The 21,715-nt window shown below is 36.9% G+C and overlaps 1 protein-coding gene across 7 annotated transcripts; it reads left to right on the forward strand.

Annotated features, from left to right (window-relative positions):
• Positions 1–3,265: 3,265 nt before the first annotated feature.
• LOC118273354 (transcription factor Sp4) lies at positions 3,266–21,232 on the forward strand. Of its 7 annotated transcripts, none has more exons than XM_050707793.1 (17): positions 3,266–3,433; positions 6,095–6,212; positions 6,418–6,683; positions 7,047–7,121; positions 7,726–7,842; positions 8,113–8,235; positions 10,934–11,036; positions 11,830–12,099; positions 13,735–13,895; positions 14,336–14,422; positions 14,792–14,854; positions 16,246–16,389; positions 16,930–17,053; positions 18,102–18,309; positions 18,948–19,094; positions 20,308–20,452; positions 20,741–21,232. In XM_050707793.1, the coding sequence occupies exons 1-17, from the start codon at positions 3,371–3,373 to the stop codon at positions 20,903–20,905; spliced, it is 2,379 nt and encodes a 792-aa protein (XP_050563750.1). In that variant the 5' UTR covers positions 3,266–3,370; the 3' UTR covers positions 20,906–21,232. The 7 variants fall into 7 exon arrangements, with proteins under 7 accessions (XP_050563750.1, XP_050563800.1, XP_035446152.1 ...); XM_050707843.1 differs by having other exon boundaries at positions 16,246–16,365; XM_050707881.1 differs by lacking the exon at positions 3,266–3,433 and adding an exon at positions 4,258–4,396.
• Positions 21,233–21,715: the final 483 nt, after the last annotated feature.

Raw genomic sequence — 21,715 nt, forward strand, 5'->3', positions numbered from 1 at the left:
AAGATACTATCTATTTGTTTGAAAAACTAAGGCGTGTTGCGTAAGTCATAAACGTAACGTTCGGTTAAATATTCAAATAGCTCAGTACGCTGTTGAATGGAAATGCAAAGTGTTATTGTACTTACGTATTCATTGGTATTTGCTCGTGTATATGTGATCAGTTATAGACACGGAAGCTTCACTGACAGTATAGTCCTCAAAGAGTAAAGGTAAAGGTTTTGTCGGCAATCTGACTGTGACTGAAGACATTAACTGACTCTGAAGTTAGTTGGGAGAAAAATAGTAAATTTTGAGGTTTATGTTCGATTATACTTGGAATTGTAGTATTGGAGCTAATGATTATAGAATCCATCGACCAAATCAGATCTCGTATATTTGTGACGTTTTACTTAAATACTTGAAGCACCTGTGGCTTAGTAGGAGGGAAGTGCGACTATTTTACAAACAGGTGCTATCATAACAGTTTTATTTATGGATAGGAAGTAAATGTACATTACCTAGTGTAAGATAGCTAAATACCTGTTGCTGACCAGAAATACCTCGTTTTTAGCTATCAATATGCAGAGGGGTCAATTTTAAGAAATGTTGTTTTCATAGTTTCGAAATCTCGTTGGTATAGCAGGAACTTTACAAAATTGATTTGATTAGGAAAATTGTTAGCAAATGGTTTGAGATTTTCCAAAATCTAGATTCGCACTATCTAAATCTACTGTGAAGTGGAGAATTTAAAGCAGATGCTGGTATATACTTCATGTTATATGCTTTTCCTATAGACATGGGCGTAGTCGGGATTTGGGAGGAGGGGGGAGGAGCAAAATATATAATCATGCTAAATACATTTTCCATACAATTGTAAATGTAACACCTTGAAGCTATTGTTACATGGTTTTTTATTACCTACCTATTTAAGAGTAATAGGATCATAGGGGTTGATTTCCATTTGTTTCTTTTAGAGATATTATGACAGGATTCTAACATACTTTCTTTGATGTTATAAGTCTGCTTTAAGAATGTGGTCTTCTTTGTAGCGGTTAACAATAAAATGTTTTGATACGATTGCCATATCACGCAACGGTCAGTACTGTGTACAATAAAGCTACATTCAGATTCAAAAACAATTGCATGTTCAAACAGTGCCCCTTCGTTCGATAAGTACTAAATTGAATTCGCATCTGACCACTCCACTGTATAGAATAATAATAGTAGCCTATGAAAGCACTGCAGTGTAGAATCAAAGGGTCCTCCGTAGCAACGCCTGTGCCCCCATCTAGTTTCCCCTCGATAATGGACCAGATTTCTAACGCAATAATTCCCGAATAAATTGCTTCCGCTGGTATCTTTCTACTTTGAGGAAATAAACTATGGGGTTTTTTATGATGTATATTTGTGATGATAGTAGTGTCTGGGGATTTACATGTTTTATTAATGGTTAGTAAATTTATAGGAAAAAAGATGTCGATTCGTTCGGGTTTGTCATATGACTGATTTCTACCGGTTCCAATCCGGCTGTGTCTGGGGCTATTAATCTTGATTATGTTTCTGTTAGAAGTGTTAATATTTGAGTAGATAGGTACGTCTGCTTAGTGTTGTTGTGAATATATTTATTTATTTTTATTTAATTTGTGTCAATCCTACTTACCCTAGTAGTAAGTATATGTATTATATCGTTAATTTGTGACACGGTTGAGTAATTTCACTTATTCTAGTTGCACCAAGAACATTGAACTTTATTTCGATTGGTCAGTTGTTCAAGGTAATCATTAATTTGAGTTATTTTCGGCACGTGAAATTATAAATAAATTGACTACGTACTTAGTAGCACACTTGCCTAAACCGAACAATAACCGAAAACAATGAACACCGATGATTTCATCACCACAATTCATCGACTAATTAAAGTCGTTGTACGCAAACAGCATCACGTCACTCCGCTACCGCATGCCGCGCCACGCCGACAAGGTACACCCATAATAGATTTTAGTACATTTACTAACGGCGTAAATACAAAACCACGATAAAGGTACTTTGATCCTTATGTAGTATATTATATGGTTTAATATACAACAACAGTCGGAAAGAAAACTGCGTACTTGCGTATGCGTGTTTGACATCTATTTGTATAGAAGTTTAAGCTTTATGTTATTTAATTTTAGGTCTGAAATTGGCCGCTAAGTATGTGAAATAATTAAGCCGAAGACACACGCTCTCTCGGGGCGTTTGCTCATTCGTGCATAATGGACGCGAGCAAAACGACGCGACTGACGACGCTTGACAAAACGTGGTCTGACTTTCACTCTCACTGCAAACCAGTCTAAACCTATAAATAATGGGGTCGCTATATCCGCAGGCGTAGAAATTTGGGAATATAATCATTAGTCATCTACTATTAGACATCTTTATTTATACCACCTTAGAATGTATGACGATAGCATTGATTGCATGATTTTGTAGATCATTTGTTTTTACATATGACATAGCTTTATCTTATTATTTTATGATGTTTCAAGAGATAAGGAGGACTATTTATGAATGAGCGAAAAATTGTTGTTTTGTACGACAGTCATTATTACAAATACAAGTATTTAAATGACTCTTGAAAAAAAATGTGATTTTAATTTCAGCTCCCTTGGCTATAATCAAGTATGTTCATACTTGCACATACTATCGTAAGAAAAACCTGCAATAACCATACAATGGGTGAACTCGATCCAACACTGATAAGAGTTTCTCAGACACGAATGTGTTGTAATCTAGTATACAACAGGGAGTCAAATGAACAAAGAATCGTAAGTGCAACGGCGTATGCTTATCGTTTGTTTACAGGCCACGTCTTGTTAGATGATGCGGCTGGCGCGCCGACCGGCACGACATGTGTGCATTTTTTGCCCGCCCAAGGAGGCCGCGGGCGCGAGGTTATACACCCATTATTACGTCCTTCCTACTTTCAATTATTATTATCGGGCGGCGGCGCCGCACCCGCGACGGGGAGGAGGAGAGAGGCGCAGCTGCTGCCTACCAATAATCAAGACCTGTCTCGGTTAGAGCGAGATGGAGATAACCGCGAATAAGTTGAAATTTTAACTTTAGTAAAGTTTTATTAAACCATCTGCTGATTGTCACAGTCAGAATAGTACTTGATCTATTATAAAATCACAGAAGCAACTTGTGAACCCTCAAGATTGTAGGAAATTGGATTAAAGAGTGTAAAAACTTTAGAAATCCGAACGCGATGGGAGGCGGATCTCCGAAAATTGCCGAGCGTACTCGACGCGGCTTGCCAGTTCGCTCGCCGCAGTTTGGCGGCCGGTCGTGAGGATGGTGCTTTCTGTGCGTGAACAAAGAGAAATAATTGTTAGCAAGTGTAAAGTAGATGATGTCGTCTGAGTCCACAAAAGTGAAGGTGGAATACGTAAACGAGGACAAAACAGGCAAGGTAAAGAGTGTAAAGTGAAAGGATGCAGTGTTATTGTGTAACAGATCGGACGCCAGCGGGCAGCGGTCTCGTGTCGGTCGGTGCAGGGGGAGGGCGGGGCGAGTGCGGCCCCGGCCGTGTGGGGCCCGCCAGGCCACACGCAGGAGGTTGTGACCGTGTTGCTAGCAACTCCCTTGTCGAAATAGCATCAGCGTCCTCCTCCAGTTCCTCAAACTTTCAAACCATTTTCAATATAAATATTACAATTATTATACGCAATAAGCACTCACAAATCAAAAGCTATTGTTAAAAAAAGCTCAATTTACGATTTTACGAGAAGTTTGTAATGGTAGCCATTTTAAATTATACGAGTTATATTTGTTTCATCGGTATTCAGTTCATAAAGTAAAAAGAAACTCGTACACACCTAAAATTAACATGTTTGATACGTTACTATGATAGCCTACTTAGCAGCTGCATAAAAATCAGTCACGCGATTTGAGGTGGGTGGATCAAAGGGCGGCGGCGGCCTTGCCTGCGACGACTCCCGGCACTTGTTAGGAAAAGGCGTGTCGACTCACAACTATTACGATATATAAACTTTGCGAACTGTTGCAGCGTTAAAGTTTACGTGCTATACACGTGGTAGAAACTTTTCTCGAAACAGTTATGAAGGTTTAAAATTCTTGAAATGAAAGTTTTTTGTAAAATAGGTACTAGTAAAAACATTTTTTTCTCAAAACCCGCTAAATGAATTCCATAGTTCCGCAAAAAGACAAGATAAAAAAGAATGAACATTTTAAAAATGTTGTCTATGAAAATATTTTTTTTGAATCACTCCCAAAATCATTCAATCATAAAAATTATGACAGTTGCCAAAATAAAACTAAACAAACGGAGTTTTATTTTTGTAAATATATTTTTAAGTTTTAATTTTAATAATTTAATGTGATGTTGACATCATCTATATTAGAGGATTTAAAGGTGAGCAATATATCTTAAACGGTCCTTAGTTGCTTGAATCGGCACCTACGTATAAAATATTGTCATTCAAAAGGGTTCGATTCGCGTCGATGCTTCTTTTGAGCGATAAAAGGGCCGGTGCTGAGGGCGCAGCGACTAACATTTTCCCCCTTTGTATTTAGTCACCGATTGCTTTGTGTCCAATGTGATCGACCTTCAATATAAATACGTATAGAATCTGCTATATTTATACACCACAGATGAAGTTTGTGTATAAAAAAAATAATCTATTTAACTATTACACGTCTTTATTAATTACACGTGTTTTAAATGTTACTATTATCTAATTATTAGGTCAGTGGGTAGCCTTAGGGCCGGATTATTAATTTAACTAAATAACATTGACCAAAATATCATTTATTACAAAGGAAGGGTACTGAGTTTTGCTTCAATAAATAACAAAAAATAATGAAATAAAATATTTTTGAACAATACAAGTAGATAATACGTCTCAACATTTTTTGGAAATATTTTTTTATTTATTTAGTTTCTACCACACTACTTAGAGCTACCATACACGGATTGCTCGAACCCCAGTCATTCACACATACGGACCACTCTTGCAGTTAGTCAACAGTTAGAAGTTGGAATTGATAACTGCTTGAGCTATTAGGGTAACTGCTATGTCCGTGTATGTATCTACATAGAATACTATAGTTCACTATGCAGTCGCAGCTTGAAAAAGTTGATCCTGAGTGCTTTACACAGCCCATGTATATGAATTCCTGGCCCTTTAGTCACAGAGTAATTTACAAAATATCCAATAAAATTGTCAATATCTTGAATATCACTTGAAAGTACTTTCTCATCAAGTGTAGGATCAAATGTCTTTACAGGTAGGTATAGAAATATGATATATAAGTATGATATGATATTTATTTCACTGATAATAATGTACTTGTTATTAAGCATATAAACTTGTGTAACGAATACTCTATAAAAAAAGTAACTAAATACATAGCATTACATTTACTATTAACCAATATAAAGACATACTTTTATAATTTTTTTCTGAATTTGCCTTTCATAAGTACTTTTTTAGTATTTTACTATCTGTTTTCCTCAGTATAAGTTTCAAATTGCCATAAACATACCAAACTGAGTATGTTTCCGATCATTGAATTGACAGTACACATTTTGTACATATACTTATCTCGCTCACTCCATACTTAGCATAATCTTCATATTTTTTTGTGACATACAAATCAGTATTTGAAAGGCAGTAACTTCTATTGTTGTACTCATAAGTCTGTAAATAAATAAATGTTTTTATGCAAATCGAGCCTCACGGTACAAGGCTAAGCTGTGCCATATGTTAAACATGTTTACTACCTCAGTGTTGGCGACTAAGTCTTAATTACAGTGATATATCACAAGTTAATCTGTTATTGATATTCTATGTTAGAGGGAAGTACAGACAGTATAATTTGGTTTTACAGTTCTAAGTATGATATGTGGTTGTGCGCAGACTGTGAAATGTAGATGGGATTGATAGATAGGATATGTATGAGCTTAGGTAATAGAAAAAGAATAATGGTATAAAAATGTCTTATAGTTGTATCTTCAAACACTTTTAGACAAGTATTGGATAAGTTTTGTTGCTATGAATGAAGATAAACTCAATGTAGAGTACTGCAAGAGAAAATATGGTTATTACAGGAAAGCAACGGGACGCAGTCGCCGCTAGCACTCCTGGCGGCGACGTGCAGCCGGCTCGGCGCCGCCACCATGGGTCCCGAGCAGCAGCAGGATACCAAGGACCAACAACAACATTTCAGTAAGTGTTTCTTATCATATTTTCTCCCAGTTTCCATTGTCTGTAGAATTACTGTATTCGATAACATGCAAAGTACTTATTTATAATATATTCATTTCCTGTTTACTATAATGGTTGAGCAAAAAAAGAAATTAATAAAAAGCTGCCAATGACATCATCTTAACAAATACAGTGCATTGTTCATAATTACAAAATATAATTCCAGGTCCACAGCAACAGCAACAGGCGCAACAGCAACAGGCGCAGCAACAACAAGCGCAACAGCAACAAGCGCAACAGCAACAGGCGCAACAACAGCAAGCGCAACAACAAGCGCAACTTATACAGCAACAAGTGCAGGGCGATGCCGCCACCCTCGCCGCCATACAGCAACAGTACCTGCAACAGCAGCAACAACAACAACAGCAACAGCCACAGCTGAGGGTGATTAGTTCTGCTGTAGTTCAGCAGTTAAGGGCACAAGGATTATCAGTGAGTTTTGTATAACAGAGCTAACAGACTCTCAAATCTCATGCCAAACACTATGGCATCATCTCAATAACCATTTCTTCTTTCTCCTCACCTTTTCCCAACTAGGTTGGGGCTGTCTACTGTCTATCATTCTTAACCAGTTTCAACTGAATATCAGTATTTTACATGAAACATTCTTTTTTTCACAACCTGCCGAGGGTTATATCTATATTTTTATTTTTAACAACCAGTATTCATTTACATATTATAACCCAGTTTTTCCTGCCAGGGTATCTATTTTATTTCATTCTCTCATCATAGTCTTGCTATTGGTAGGTATTGTTGGCACAACTCATATTTTAACAAGATTTGTTTTGTTTTTAGGGCAATGAATTGTCAGCGGCCATAGTGAATGCAGCTAACTCCGTTCCAAATGGAATACAAGTGCAACAACCACAGGTAATTATAGCATTAATGTCATGAAAATGAGTTTATTTGTTGAAATTACTTTAAAAAATAATTCACTTGTATTTAAGATGTTCAGAAATTGTTTAATTTGTATGTTAATCTATAAATTAATTAATTATGAGAATTTTAAGTAAAGAGTTATGAGATTGATGAAAGTGTGGGATGCCAGAAATTTAAATACATTTGATAAGGAAATATACAAATGGACAGTTAATGGGGTAAAATTCTTGATTTTCCTCTAACCTTTATCGAAATGATTATCTATATAATAACATATTGTATTATCAGTGTTATCCTATTTTTTTTAAGTTACGGACTCCCGCATTATTAAGCATCGTGGTAGCTTATTATCATCCTTATTTTTATTGGATTGGTTGAGAGCAGTGACTCAATTTATTGAAACCAAAATTGTTAACTTTTGGATGAGGATAATGACGGTGTTAACATTTTGTGATTTTTTTTAAGAATCGCTCTCTAAGACTTTTTATAGTTAGACACTACTCTCATAATACATATAAACAAAGCTCTATGTCTATAGGTGAACTGGTAAATATTGAAATCATTATCATTTGACTGTATTGTAATTTTTTTGCAGGTGATATCAATGCAACAGCTCCAGTCGTTACTGGGCGGTGGCGTTGTGTCTGGCGAAGGTGCTACGTATCAGAACACGCCGCAGCAACTGTTGCAGATACATCCACAACTGTTACAAGTATGTATTCAATGATAACATCAATTCTCTCCTCTCATCTCTTACGCCCGAATATTCAAACGCTACTTTAATTTTAAGTTGTCCTTAAATATCGTGCTATCTCTGTGATTTTGTAAAGAATTGATAGTGATAGAACTACATTTGAGAGCGTCTTAAAATTGAGTAGCGTTAGGTATCCGGCATTAGTCTAGCTTTGTCTTCATGTCCTAATCTATTAATACAAAAATACTTCTAAGATTGAATTAATGTTCCTGTAATTGCTTGTTGCAGCAACAAGGTATGTACGGAGGTTGCCTTGTGGGTGGAGTGGGCGGCGTGGGCGGCGTGGCCCCCATGCAGGCCGTCACTGTCGACGGACAGGACGCACTCTTCATACCCGCGCAACATGCACAGGTATGTATCTCATACTCTTACTCCAAGTTACTTATGTCACCACAATATAGGGTATGCCGAGGAAAGATGTCTGTATAGGACTGATGAAAATGAGGATACAATTGATAGAAAGCGTTACCATCTTTTAATTCGCTTCACGACTTCATTTTCCTCAACTTACCTTAAGGCCTCGGCCTCGAATTTTGCGGGCAGCGGGGCGGCGGCGGCGGCGGCGCGGCAGCGGCAGGATCTTTTGCGTATAATCAAATGGACCGGTTTTCGAAAACAGCGGCGGGCGGAGCGGCGCGGGAGCGGGCAACGAGCGGTGCACTCCAGTCAAGCGGTGACCGCCCGCGTTGCGCGTCTGCATTGTAGTATAGTGTTGTGTACCTACATTTTTTTTGTGACGTATCAAAATGTCCTCGGACGTGCAAGAGCAAATGATTTCGGCAATCTTTGAGAGGACACCCATACGGAACAGCAAAGATGTGAACCATAAAAATAGAAGAAAAATTAACCAATTATGGGAAGAAATAAAAAACGAACTGAATATTGAAGACTAAAGCAAAAACAGAAATCACTCTTGATAGTTTCAAGAATATAGTCAAAAGTTTCTACACTCATTCTAGTGTAGTCGTAGAATTTGTCGGGATTTTGTCTCTGTTCTTCATAATTTCGATAAAACTCGCCATTTATTTTCCTTGCCCTATAGTAGGTCTTCTTCTTTTGCCCACAGTAAATCGAGCGTTAGGAATAAATTTGAATCAAAAAGATTTCGTTCGCTAATAAAAACAAATATCTCGACAACACAACTACGAACACAACACTACACCGCTGTAGTGCCGCGCGATCTGCCCGCTAGTTTCGAGAACGGGTCCGCCGCCGCCGCCCCGCTCCCGCGCCGCCGCCGCCGCCGCCCCGCTGCCCGCAAAATTCGAGGCCGAGGCCTAAGTATGTTGTTCTATTCTTGCAAGTAAGAAGTAGTAACAAATCAATTCTTTTACATCACTTTCCTTTACTTATGACTTATGTTGACGTTGACATCACTCCGTCTTTAAAAACCAATTACAGTGCCCTCCAAAAGTTAGTTGAAATTAGTTCACCTTATCAATGATGTTATATATTTTCCAAAATACGCAGTTTCTATGAATGAACTGTTTACTATTTATGTTTGGATACACTATTCTAATACGTACAGTAGGAAATCCCCCGAAATTCATTTTGATTTCTTTCAAAATCTATGTTTATGTGTGCACTACTTGAATTGAGCGCGTCAAAAGTCAGTTGAAATAGCAAACTTTAAACGATATCTGATACTCTCGCGGTTTTAAATTCATTTATTATTATTGTTAAGGCAGTGTGCGTAGTTTAAATTTAATAATAAGATATTGTAAGGTGATTTGACTGTTTTTGAATTAATAATGGCGCCGAGGCGAAAATTAACTGTCGAAGAAAGAATAAAGATTGTGTATGAATACGAAAAAATTAAAAACTTTAGTGCTGTGGGAAAATTATTTAAAGTTAGTCCAGAAGGTGTCCGAAAAATAATAAAGAAAAGTTTAGAATGTCCTAGTCTTGCAGATAGGCCACGGTCGGGGCGTCCTAGGGCTACTACTTCTGTTGATGATCGACTAATAGTGCGGCAGTGTAAAATTAATCCCAAGATTGTGGTACGAGAGATCAAAGACCAGTTACAGGAAGCAGGGACCTCGGTTTCTGAAACTACTATCAGGCGACGCCTGCATGATGCTAATTTACGAGGTCACATTGCCAGAAAGAAACCTCTTTTAACATCGATCCATAAAAAACGAAGATTGGAGTTCGCCCGCAAGTATTCGGATAAACCAATAGAATTTTGGAAGAGCGATGAATCGAAGTTCGAACTATTTGGAAATCGCCGTCGGCAAACTGTATGGTGCACAAGCAATGATAACTCTTACGACGACAAATACTTGCAGCCCACTGTGAAACACGGCGGTGGGAGTGTGATGGTTTGGGGGTGTTTTTCTTGGCATGGTGTGGGCCGACTGCAAGTAATTGAAGGCAAGATGACAGCACAGGTCTACTGTAATATTCTCCGTGACAATTTAAAACAATCTGCTGAAACAATGGGGTTAGGTCAGATTTTCAAGTACCAACAAGACAATGATCCGAAGCATACAGCAAGGATAACTCAACAATATTTTGAAGATAACGAAGTGGATTTACTGGAATGGCCTTCGATGTCACCCGACCTTAACCCCATTGAACATTTATGGGATGAATTAGACCGCAGGATCCCTGTTTCCATAAGACGCAACAGGAATTTGTTTAAAAATAAAATTCTTGAAACATGGTCGATTATACCGGTCCAAACATTACAGAATCTTGTAGAATCAATGCCTAGACGACTTAAAGCAGTTCTACAGAATAATGGCGGTCATACAAAATATTAAAAGTTAAAATATTTGCAAAGACACAAGCCTTAAAATATTTTTTCAACAATTTCAACTAACTTTTGGTAACGTGATTTCATTGTTAATCTACATAAATTATAATTATAAAATTTGTTATGATTCTCTTACTGACAGAAATATTCTAAATTGATTATATTTTAATAAATAATTCTTGAAGCCACGATTTTATTTGGTTTTATTATAATTTCCTCACATTTACTACATTATTGATCATTTCAACTAACTTTTGGAGGGCACTGTAAATGTGAATATTTTCCTTTCAGAATTTCTCTGGCATGGGTCAAGTCAGTCTTGTGAACGGTCAACTAGTGAGGACGCCAGTCCTTCCCGCGGGCTTCTTGCAAAACGTCATGCATTTACCAGCTGGTATGTACTACACATACTTATATCTTGTTTTAAGCTATACATTACAACTTATTAGTATTGTGGAAAATGAATAGTTTAGTTTTATGTCTAGCATTTCATATAATATTTAGAAAGTCTAATGACAGAAATATTATGGCAATGCTAGAAAAGTAATAAAATGTGAGGATTTTTCATAAATATAGTGTGAATATTCATTTCCTACGATTCAAATATAAAGAGAAAAAAGTAAATAGCTCTCTATAAGTTATGTTACCGTTAGGTTTGTAAGCAAACTACATCCACTAGGGTATTCATAAGCTTTGGTCACACTAAACCTCACAGTCAGCTTCGGGATTGCTTTGGGATTAATTCTCCATTCAACGGCTTTGCTTTCCAACTAAAATAATCATAATGTTTCTGAATATCAACATATGTATTTCACTTCATATTCACCAAGTAGTCCTTCTGTAGACTAGATGTGACATAGAACAAACTATAAAATAAAAAAGTAAACAATGCATGTGTGTCAATGAAATGATCTGTCTTAGTTGATGTTAAAATTAGATATTTACTTTCAAATTACATTTACTATTATTTTGGCTGTCCTAAAATTATTATTTACATAGCATCGAACAGTTTGTTGAGTTTACCTTTTAGATCAGACTCGTATAAAACATTGACAAACAATGTTGGGTACTGACTTTGTGCAGACATCACAACTAGTCACCACCATCGCATGTTCTATGCTTCTAACGTACTACTGTCATACTAATCTGTGTTTTTCCGCCCCCCTCCCCCCCTCACCCGCTAACAGAGCAGCAGGCGACCATCACGATCCCGGGCACTAACCTATCCATTCCCATTAGCGCTTTGGCGGGGAATCAACCAATGATAGTCCCTGGCTCCAATATATCGCTGGCGGGGCTTCAGGGAAACCAAGCGATTACAATCCCGACAAGTCAAGCGATATCCATTCCTACGAGTCAGGCGATATCCATCCCGTGTAGTTCGGCGGCCGTCACTCCTGGGGACAAGCAAGCCAACGGGAAAGACACGAAGGCACCCGGCAGCCCCAACGGACAAGGTTGGTGCCTCGGTCACCTCTCGACACTGTTTTCAGCACTTTGGCTCGTGATATCTTTGTGTATGTTACGGGTAAACGACTGCGTTTCATGTATTCGTACGGAAATGAGGATTTGTTGTGATAACGATGGCAATAATCTTTTTTTAATCTCTATTCATTGATACTTTAATTTCTTGATTGATTTGATAAGTAAATGTTTATTTTTTTTGCTATTTGTCTTTAATTCAAAATTATTGAATGGACATTTTACCCGAAACATACACAATTAACTGTAAAGTGACGCTTGGTAAGTATTTTCTCGTGAACTTGTGTAAATCACAGTACAGTTTCAAAGTACCGTGTCTATAAAGTTTTCTCCATACATCATCCTATTACTTCTACTCCCTAGCTTTGAATATAATCTTGCAGTTTCACTTAATTTGCTTCTTGTGTTAATTTATCATGCACTCGCTATCATTAGATCACATATTAACAATAATTATGCATTTTATATGTTTAGATTTGTGTCAGTGGTAGAAATTATGAAATAGCAAGCACCCTTAGAACACTACATAGGAGGATGTTTATTATTATTATTTAGAGCCTCATTAATTAAATTAATTATTAAATATTAATGAATATATTGACAATAGTATAGGGCGATGAAGAGAAGAATGCATAGATAAAGAAAAAATATTCATACAAATGTAATATTTTTTCTTCATCATACTAAATGTTTAGCTTTCAATATTGTTTAAGTGTTTCAGACTTAATAATTTAATAAATGAAATTTAGTTTAAACGCTTTAAATTAAATATCACTGCTAATAGTGTATGCACTAGGCACAGTTAGAGAAAGCTTTATTCTAAGACTGCTCATGTTTATTTGATGTACTTATAATTTGAGATAGAAATATTCTGGAAATTATGGTTGAAATCAAATACTAGTTGTAACCAAAGTTGTATTTAATGCAAAAGAATTCGTATATTGAGATTTCGTAAATATTAAATATCAAAAGATTAAAAGAATACATATTTCTAAAGTATTATAAGTGTTTCTGCAGGTATTTTAAAATTTTATGATTATTAGCTATAGGTATTTTATATTAAAAAGTAGGAGTCAAGTTGACGCTTTCTGATGTTGCCACTGTACCTACTTGGCGTATTTGTACAAATATTTTGGTTATATAAACCATACCTTTACTTCACTTATCAAAAAGTTATGTCTTGTAATTAAAGAATCATTTAATGTAATCAAATGTGAGTACAAATACATCAAATATGGTTCCAAGAGATATTTGTGCAACTTTCCTAGTGAAAGACAAAAGCGTGTGTTTGTATTATTTGAAGACATTTTCATAGATTGGATTTAGTCATGACATGAACATTATGGGTCAATTTTGTCAGTCATGACATGAAAATTATGGATCAATTTTGTCAAAGTCGAAATTAATGTAATTACATCACACATTCTTGGAGTAATTTTATAGCAACTGATTTTTATGAAGCAGTATGTTATTTTATATTTTCTAATTTTGATAAAAAAATTAAATAACTACAGAGTATAAGTAGATAATACGCATTTGTCTCTCACGTGGGCCAACATTGAAGCCGCAATATGAAGTAAATATAACGATGTGTTTGCTCATGTACATAGGCGCAGGCGGCGGTATAGCGGTGCGCGGCGGGGTGGGCGGTATGGGCATGGTCCCCGTGCAGGTCCCGGTCAGCGTGGCCAACGGGCACACCGTCTACCAAACCGTGCATCTACCCGTACACGCACCGCAACACTTGCAAATCATACCGCAGTTACAACAGGTAAAGATAATATAACAAAGAAAATCGAACGACCATTAAATTACAAGAACGATATAACATAACTTCATTCATTGGAGGCCTATTACACCCCACCATACTTAATCCTTAACTCCTTAAGGGCCATGGCCATGGCTCTCCCACACTTGAATACTTTGGGTCTTAGGTATCTAACAGAGGATGTGGTGATATCAGATACCGTGCCGGGAAATTGATAAAAAAAAGTGTACAATAGAACTAGAAAGTTGATTCTAACAGCAATCAAAGATTTAATGGATTTTTTAATTTACACATATTTTATAGTTCATTGTTCTTAATAAAAGCGGTTTCCGCAATAATTTACTACAAGGTTATATACGACGTGAAGTTTTAATGGTCTAATAAAATAAATAAACTTCCTAGACGTTGAACTTTGTAAGTAATTTTAATGTTTCTTTGTACAGATGCAAGCACAGCCTCAGATGGCGAGTGTGCTTACACCGTCGGGACAGATACAGCAGATACAAATCGCATCATTAGCTAACGTGCAGGTAACACACTAATTTTGATTCTAGAACCTTCTTTAATAGCTTACTTATACACAATGTCTGTCTTTAACTGTTAGTTTCAGTAAGCAAGTTTCTTTTAATGATTAGACCTTAAATATGTCCACATAAAAACCTTGTCTTTTCCAAATGACCTTCCTTATACACTCTTAATCACTTACCTTGTCGTATGAATCAGAATTATATGTCATGCGCATTGTAAGTCTTATTCACCCACCGACAGCTTACAAAGACATACAATCGAGAATCTACTAAAACTAACTCTTTACTCAAAAATGTGTTACATAATAAGTTATAAGTTCTACTAGTAAGGTTGAAAATGCTGTAAATATAAGCTGGGTATTGGTTTGGTAGCAGGGTGGGGGCGCGCAAGGCGGCGCGGCGGCTGGCCAGACTCCCGCCACCATCACATTGCAGGTGAGACGTAGTTCTAAGTATACTGGTATATGACAGGATTATATATTCGGAATTTGACAGGATAGCTTACGGTGTCAGTAACATTATTGAAAGGGTTCTTTGCGATAATTTCATTAACATTTCGTCTACCTCATCTGAAATATTAGGACTATTTTGGACTCAGTACTTTCTGGTCTTTTCTGAATCCACGTTCTAGATCCGCAGATCCTCGCAAGACAATTGAAATTTTATTTAAGCTTTAGTTTACAAACGTCAATCAAATGTAAATCTGATATTAATGTTTAATTACTATGTCTTTATAAATATTTATTTTGTCAGTTTTTTCATTGCTTTATCCAGACACAAAAACCTAAAATTTTAAGGATATTTTCGTTTTAATTGTAAAAAAGAGATGGCGCTGTTGGCTTAGTTTCGTCCTCTCACACTGCATGATTGCAATGAAACGTCATATCACCTGCAGGGCGCGTTATTGATTGACCTAATTCTGATTTAGTGTCGAAGGACTATCGAAGGGAAGGAATTCAGTGCTTAAAATTTTACTAAACAAAGCTTAGATAAATCAAATATTTAAGTTATATGTATATAGTGATATTTAACTGGATCTCAGTTATAAAATGTATGGAATAGGACCGATCACTTCGCTTCGGTTCTCTTCGCATGATTCCGTCGTATCCAGTTTGGCGTTAGCAATGCCATAATGTCCGTCTCCCGCCTTTCACAGCTGATGTGATATGGATAGATTTCAGTTACAATTTTACGAATTTCTACGACGTGACCTCTGTGAAAATGTATGTATGATTGTATGTATGTATGTGTAAATATTGTATCTTATATATTTTTCTGTATTTATTGATGAAAATTATTTTATTAGTCATATTTAAAAAATAATCATTGGTTGTTCGTCTGTTAAAAAATATGCTTTTGCTCTCCTTTATGTTAAAATTACTTTATTTTAAAATATATACAAGAAGCTTCGTTCAAATTTGGCGCTATAGAATTTGAACCAATATCGGAACTATCTTCATTCATATGGCCGGTTTGTCTCTTTCATTTTGTTTCTTAAGAGAGAAAAGGACAGCTAATGAAGGGTACCTGAAATGAGGTTCCGTTTTTGTCAATGAACATTTTGCCCGCGTCTTGTCCTCCACCCACACTGTTCTCTAGGTCAGTTTACTAGGTCACTCGGACCCTGACCCATTTTAAATTTCGGATAACCTTATGTAATTTGTGATAATTAGGTAATGTCCAGAAACTGATAACGGTGTTTTTTGAAGAAGTTAAAAATAGATAGGTGGTACAAAAAGGTAGGATTTAGTTATAATTTTATATTACTCCCGCACCCCATGATAAAAAATGTTTGTATCTATCACGCTGCTTGGATTCGGATAAAGGCGGTATCAAACCCTATGCAAGCGGATACGGGGAACCTACAGCAACAGCAACCTTCCCAGACTATAATAACGAGCACACCTGCCGGCCAGCAAGTCACTGTCATACCGGCGTCAGGCAATGTACGCGCCGCGAACATAGTACAGGTATTGCGTTCGGCAATCTTCGGCGCCCGCACGAATATTCCCGAAGCGTAACCGTTATTGTTGTTCGTCATTAGTTGGTTCCGATTCCGAACGAGTTTATTGCCGTCGTCTCTCTGAGCCTGCGCGACAAAACTGAACTACTTATTATTTATCATCCTTTTTTGAAGTTATTAAATCAGGTTTGTAAACCCTCAAGGTTTATTTAATCTAATATTAGCTTCTTTATAATAGATACCGAAAATCATGAGTACGTTCGGTCTGTTGGGCGGATCCATGTTAATTATTGTATTTGACAGATTGTAATGTCATATCCGTGTATAATAGTCATATATCTATTCTATATCTAGCTATGGATTGCCTCAATGGGTGACGTATTTATTGTTTTCATAATGTAAACATGGGTATAGGTTATGTTGGGGTTATGAATTTTTTATGATGGAAACATAACCTCTTTGTTTGTCGGCGGCTTAAACTCGTTCGTTGTTAGTTAAATGTAAGGTATTTGTTGGGAGTATTGTGTATATTGTGAACCTATTGCAGGTGCCAACACTGGGCGTAGGCGGTCTCGGCGGAGCGGTGCAGCTAGTTCCAGCACTTGGGATTCCAGGCGTACAACTCGCTCAACTACAGCAATCACAACCTCAGACCGCTCAGCCCCTAATAGGTAAAAATACCTGTTTAGATGCTTATCTTTAAGTTTCTTTACATATTTGTTACCTCTTTTAGTGATAGCTGGTACTCGTGTTATTTATTTCCATATTATAAATTCTCTAATTTCTTAATTTGCGGCAAAAGTATAATTTCATTAATTAAACTGTGGAGTATTTCATTAGTATTTTATACACTTTCCACAAAATTAGTATGTGCAGTATTTTGATAGCATAATACTACTAAACATTTTAAATACGTGGTATACTTAATTATGTATTTAAATGTGAATACATTCTTGACTTTGGGTTGTTTATAAAATGGTTAACTTGCTTGTATTTACTTACATAGAAGTTTACTTTTATTTGAATTAAAGAAAGTTAAAAATCTTAAGTAATTATTAAGTAATGGTTACTTCTTTGTTGTTTTGTAATGTTAAATATAAAATGTGATGATGAAAAATGACGCAATATTCACTACTTTTTGCAATATTTTCGACTTATTACTTAGGTTTACTTTGTATACAAAAAAAAAAAAACGCATGGTGCTTTACTTATCAGTTGATTTGGCAGTTGTGGACGCACCTTTAAAAATTTTACCATATTTTATGTTTAATTACTTTAATATTTGTTTACTAATCTTATATGTCTTACCCTTACTTTTCTTGGCGGGTTTTATAAGACTCCATAACATTTACCAGAGACCTGGTAGTACCGTCCTTTGATAAATCTGATCCTTTAAAACTTATCTATGTGTCAATCAATTGCTATCCGTGTGCCAAGTGTGGAAATTATGGCCATTCCCTCCCTTTGTAGATGAGGTCCATATTCCAACAGTAGACTCTCACGGGCTGTTAATGATATGTATAGGAGTTCTAAACCAATCTATTACCTTAATTATTATGTTAAACAATGTTTGACGAGGAAGTCGATTAGTTTCAAGCCATGCTAGAGGCTCACGTTAATGAGTAGCATTCTGCGACACAGGACGCGGCGACAACATAATAATTAACTTAGTATGTCTCACGAAAGTTATAATAAAATATCTATTACGTTGTTCGGCAGGCCAGCAAATCCAGCAGGACCCTAACGAGCCGGGTAAGTGGCAAGTGGTCAGCGTGAGTGCGTCGAGCGGGCCCGGCAGCGCGGCCAGCACGCCGCAGCCTGCCGAATGCGAGGCCAGCAAGCACGGGCCCGCCAGCCCCGGACAGGCCGGCAAGCGCCTCATGAAGCGCGTCGCCTGCACCTGTCCCAACTGCGACCAGGGGGAGAAGTTAGTATTCTTTCTCATCTTTTTTATGGCATACGGTGGTAAACGAATAGATGGATCGTTTAATAATCTGGTGGTAAGCTATTGGCGCCGCGTATGGACATCCGCAATACCAGAGGAGTTATAAATACGTTGCCTACCACCCCTAAACTATTTCTTAACTAAGAGTTACTTAGCGTGGAGGGGCAGCTAAACTAACCCCATACTTGTAATGTTAGATGTCACTTATAGGTTGGTGAAACTAAAAGTCTTGCCAATCTTTGCTTATACATATGTAGATTATGAAATTTTAAGACATGTTGGTGGAAACGGACATTTGTCCATCTTGTGAATTGTGACCTTATTATTACTATAGGGTTCGTGTTTGAAAGAATATGCAGCCTTTTTGCAAATAATAATTGCTTTTTGCTAGTGTTTTACATAAATTAATCTTCTGAGGAAGTTACATTCAATCTTGATTAGACCCATTGTCTATTTTTTAACCTTGATTGTATGCTAATCAAGACAGACATATTACTACTGAGTCAGACACCTTAGCGTACTTTTGGAGATACCAAAGACCCCCAATTTTAAGAACAGACACCCATTCACCTACATCCTTGCTAGACCTTATTAACAATATCATTACCATTTCTCCACAGTCGCCTGGTGGACCGCAAGAAGCAACATGTGTGTCACATAGCGGGCTGCAACAAGGTGTACGGGAAGACGTCACATCTTCGCGCACATCTACGGTGGCATTCTGGGGAGAGACCATTCCTGTGCAACTGGCTGTTCTGCGGGAAGAGGTTTGTTTCTTTCTTAATACTTTACTGACTAACTTTAGCTGCCTTACTTAGTAATTTATTGATTACTTGGTTTTATTTATTGATACTTAAAAACTTATTAAGTCCGTCAGTTAGGTAATGAAAAATATTAGATATGTATTTTTTCATTTTGTCATACATATAAGAAAATAATACTTAGACAAAACGAATCAAAGTATAGGAGTGGGAGCTAACTGGGACGTAATTTTTGACGTCACGCCATATTTCAAATCATCAATCGTCGAAAGTACCTGTTTCCGTAAGAAAATATAAAATACGTGTCTAATGTTTTAAAATAATCTCCTAGACGGACATTAGAATACAAATTATTCATCTAACCTATTGTTTTCGGAATAACATCGTTATTTGCTATCATCACTTGGTAATCTTTGATTTCGTATGAAAGGCACTTCAATAAAATTGTCTCATATTATTATTATGCTGCATACAAGGCGTTTGCCAAACATAATTCGGACAATCGAGATTTATTTTAAAATAATTCATTCTGACAATGAATAATTGATGACTTTGCTCGCATATATTACTCAATAGTAACAAGAACGATAAAAAGTTTTCTGAAAGAGATAATTTACCACTGTCAAGCGTATAAAACTAAGGGTGCGTTTTACCTGAGATGTGCTATACTACGTTGCTGGATGCGTTTGGCTTCCACCAATCATATTCACTGGTGGAAACGGACACAGCTAAGCTATGTTTTTTATATGGAAAGATGCGTGCTATGGATGCATGCTTTGGATGTGTGCTATGGATGGCTTCCCTAATATCGATACATCGCACACTCGAGCTGCGCATCTTCCTCGCACGGCTGCAGAGCTTTGTATCGGTGAAAACGGTCATATAGTTTCACAGCGTAGCTATTACATCTTTGTAGCATAACTACATAGCACATCTCTGGTGAAAAAGCACCCTAATTCTTAGGAACTACGTATATACAACTGTTACACCATATTTGAATAGTCAGCACGGACTGTATATTGTTTATAATTTGTGTGGTAACCGAGAGACTGATGGCTTGATGTGTCTTTTCAACGTTTTGACATTTATTTTAATTTATTTATATTTGCAACTTGAGAAAAGGTGGTAATCTAAATCGAATGGTAAATCTATCTCATGTGAACATAATAAAAATTGCCATGGCAGTTTATAATATAGCGGTATTTTATTTCCATTCCAGGTTTACGCGTTCGGATGAGCTCCAGCGGCACCGGCGTACGCACACAGGAGAGAAGAGGTTCGAGTGTCCCGAGTGTCGCAAGCGGTTCATGCGCTCCGACCATCTCGCTAAACACGTCCGCATACATACCAAGAATAGGATTACTGTAAGTGTATTCTTTCTCTACATTCTAGTATGCTAGCATCGTACCCCAAAGGGTGACAGGCATGAGTATATTACGATGATGATGATGTACCCTTAATCTAAGTAATTTGGGCTCGGTACAATAATAATATGTCTTCTTTTTCCATTCTTTCTCCATTAGACTTTAACTTATGAAACATTACTGTTCGTAAAACTAAAAGTTTATGACTTCTCAATGTTCTCTTTATTCCATTCCTTTATTAACAAACCATTTACATAATTTACTAACCAAACCATTTCACTATTCCAGGAAGTAGCAACATCGACACAATCAATGTACTCAGACTCGGGCGACGACAGCTGTGATGAGAAAATGATGCTAACTATAGAGACGGTGCATAACGACGGGGATGGGGAGGACAAAATGGTGCTCCGCCCCAGTCCCAAGATGGAGCCCGACCACATAGACAGCTAGGACACGAGCAGCGACGAATAGAACCGTCGCTGTAACATCTACTTCATTAACCTCGTGTAATGAACGCTGAACGTGAACTTTACGGTAAACTAAACCTTATTCGGTAGATACGAGGTGTGTTTTTAGTGTGTGTGAAAGTAGTCTGCAGTAGGTGTCCCTGTGGGACTGTGTGCTAAACGTAAGTGTCGCGTGTTTCATTCCGAGAGTTCAATTTTGAGTCCTATTGCTGAGCATATGGATTTGATTTCATTTGAGCAGATTTTTGAGTCTGTTGTACGGTTTTACTGTATCTTGGCCCGTAATAGTTATTTACAGAATAGTCTTACAGTCAGTTGCAGGAACGATCATTAAATTTTTAAAGTGACTTTAAATATTAATGAAGCTTTAAAGTGTTGCACAAAGAAGTATTTCTATCTCATTTTAATGCCGGATTAACTTTAATTAAAGAAACGTCAAATCGGGACTTTAGCCTATTTTTTACGTTGCACAAAACGTCATTAGCGCTAAAGGAGCATTAAATTGACAGTTTGGGGCTATAATTTTTAATGCCTAGTCAAGCATCCATTAAACTTGTTATTAAACTCTGAATTGTTTTGTAAATAGTGCTAGTAATATTTTTTTACTTTATTACAGTATTATTTATAATGTCCCTTTCAAGCCTATCATCTTTATTCGCTCCTTCCACGACGACGTCGTGTACCAGATAGGATAAATTTATTTGAAAAACATGACGGAGAAGAGTTTCGTGTGAGATACAGGATTTCTACAGCTTTACGCATTTGCGAGATACTCAATTTGATTATTATTATT

Source organism: Spodoptera frugiperda, chromosome 1, assembly GCF_023101765.2.
Source record: "Spodoptera frugiperda isolate SF20-4 chromosome 1, AGI-APGP_CSIRO_Sfru_2.0, whole genome shotgun sequence".
In the NCBI taxonomy this organism is placed as follows: domain Eukaryota; kingdom Metazoa; phylum Arthropoda; class Insecta; order Lepidoptera; family Noctuidae; genus Spodoptera; species Spodoptera frugiperda.

Coding starts and splice junctions, on each gene's coding strand:
- LOC118273354 (XM_050707793.1), top strand. CDS start 3,371: ATGATGTCGTCTGAGTCCACAAAAGTGAAGGTGGAATACGTAAACGAG. Junction 17,054..18,101: donor GACCGCTCAGCCCCTAATAG/GTAAAAATACCT, acceptor GTTGTTCGGCAG/GCCAGCAAATCCAGCAGGAC. Junction 18,310..18,947: donor AACTGCGACCAGGGGGAGAA/GTTAGTATTCTT, acceptor ATTTCTCCACAG/TCGCCTGGTGGACCGCAAGA.